The following is a 1635-nucleotide window of genomic DNA, read 5'->3' as shown; positions in this document are numbered from 1 at the left end:
GATAGATGTTTATGGAAACAAGTCTTTAATTCAAAGGCTATTGAGTCCTGGTGTGATGCTGTAGGATAAACATTGGATTTCAAGGTCAGTTTGAATTGCAACTCTGGTAGTCCAAACTCACCAGAAGCTCCTCGGAAACCCTATTACAGGGCCGCTATGAGTCAGAACAGACTTGACAGCACTTAACAGCAACAACATTGCCTTGTATACAGACGTATATAAGGGCCGTGCTATCCAGTCTTAAAGGTTTTTTTCCAGAATCCAAAACAATGTTTCCCTGCTCCTATCAACATGGTGACATGAAACTACCTAGAGGAAATAGACAGAGTGGCACTGCATAAAGCACAGAGACCCAGCTGACCACCTTCAAGAGCTTCGACTTGGCAGCAGCCAGCACAGCCAGCACAGCACGCACATCTGGGCTTTTCAGCTGGTCCAAAAGGTAGTTAAACTTGGAGAGTCTTTTCTTCCAGTGTTCTAACTCTGCTCGTGGGCCGAGGTCATCCGCTTCCTTCCGCAGCTGGTTGTTTTCTGCGAGGACCTGCGAATGCACACAGAAAACATGGGTCACTGAGAGGGCTGTTGACAGGCAAGTTGTACTCCAGCAACAAATAAAAGAATGCACTAGAAAGAAAGAAATGATGCTGTCTGAGACATGATGGGTTTTATTCATTCACATGTTTCAATGACAGACTTTTACTAATTTAACACAAATCCATTTTTAAAACTTCAACAAATACTTTTGTTTTGACCCGTTCCAACTGAGCGCTCCTCAGCTGCTATCAAAGGAGGCAATCAGCTGCTCTGTGGGAGGAAGGTCTGGCAGTATGCTTTTCTAAAGACTACAGCCTTGGACACCCTACCACACAGTGCTTGTCTACACTTGGTTGGTTGGTTGGTTGGTTATGTGCCATGGAGTCGGTTCCAGCTCATAGCAACCATGTATAGATAGGGTTTCTAAGGCTGTAAATCTTTGTGGGAGCAGAAAATTTCATCTTTCTCCTGCAGAACCGCTGGTAGTTTCGAACTGCTGACCTTGAGGTTAGCATCCGACTCGTAACCACTATACTACCAGAGCTCCTTTACTCTGTATTATAGAGTTACAATTATTCAACAGTCATGATTCTGGTTTTGTAATTTTAGCCTCAAAAAGTTTTCTTGACCAGATACTTATGGGTAACCATGAAGACACATAATCTTGGAAACTGCAGGCTTTAGGTTGGTTTAGGATGCTGGTGGCATTGTAAGATAAAAACTGGACTGCTTCCCTCAAGGTTGGCAGTTCAAACAAACTAGTCACCTCTTGGGAAAAAGATGTGGCTTTCTGCTTCCATAAAGATTTACAGTAGGGACAGGGAAACATTTTTCTACCACAATGTATAACATCATTAGCAGGTCATACAAAATCACCAACTTAAAAATTAGACGGCCATATTTGGTCAAACATTTAATTAACTCGCCCCTAATGTGATGGCTAAGGAACTCTGGTAGCATAGTGGTTACGAATCGGGCTGTAAACCACAAGGTCAGCAGTTCAAAACTACCAGCTGTTCTGCAGGAGAAAGATGAAGCTTTCTGCTCCAGTAAAGATTCACAGCCTCGGAAACCATGTACAGGGTCTCTATGAGTCAGAAC

General features: G+C 43.2%; 1 protein-coding gene across 1 annotated transcript in view; it reads right to left on the bottom strand.

Annotated features, from left to right (window-relative positions):
* Nucleotides 1-1635, bottom strand: part of DNAH5 (dynein, axonemal, heavy chain 5) — a 408072-nt gene that overhangs the window by 363020 nt on the left and 43417 nt on the right. Inside the window, exon 7 of the mRNA XM_006874155.1 lies at nt 365-541. Within this exon, the coding sequence (XP_006874217.1) occupies nt 365-541 (177 nt within the window). The remainder of the gene's footprint in view (nt 1-364; nt 542-1635) is intronic.

This window comes from Chrysochloris asiatica, unplaced genomic scaffold (genome assembly GCF_000296735.1).
Source record: "Chrysochloris asiatica unplaced genomic scaffold, ChrAsi1.0 scaffold00264, whole genome shotgun sequence".
Classification (NCBI taxonomy): Eukaryota; Metazoa; Chordata; class Mammalia; order Afrosoricida; family Chrysochloridae; genus Chrysochloris; species Chrysochloris asiatica.
This window is presented reverse-complemented; position numbering and strand designations above follow the sequence as displayed.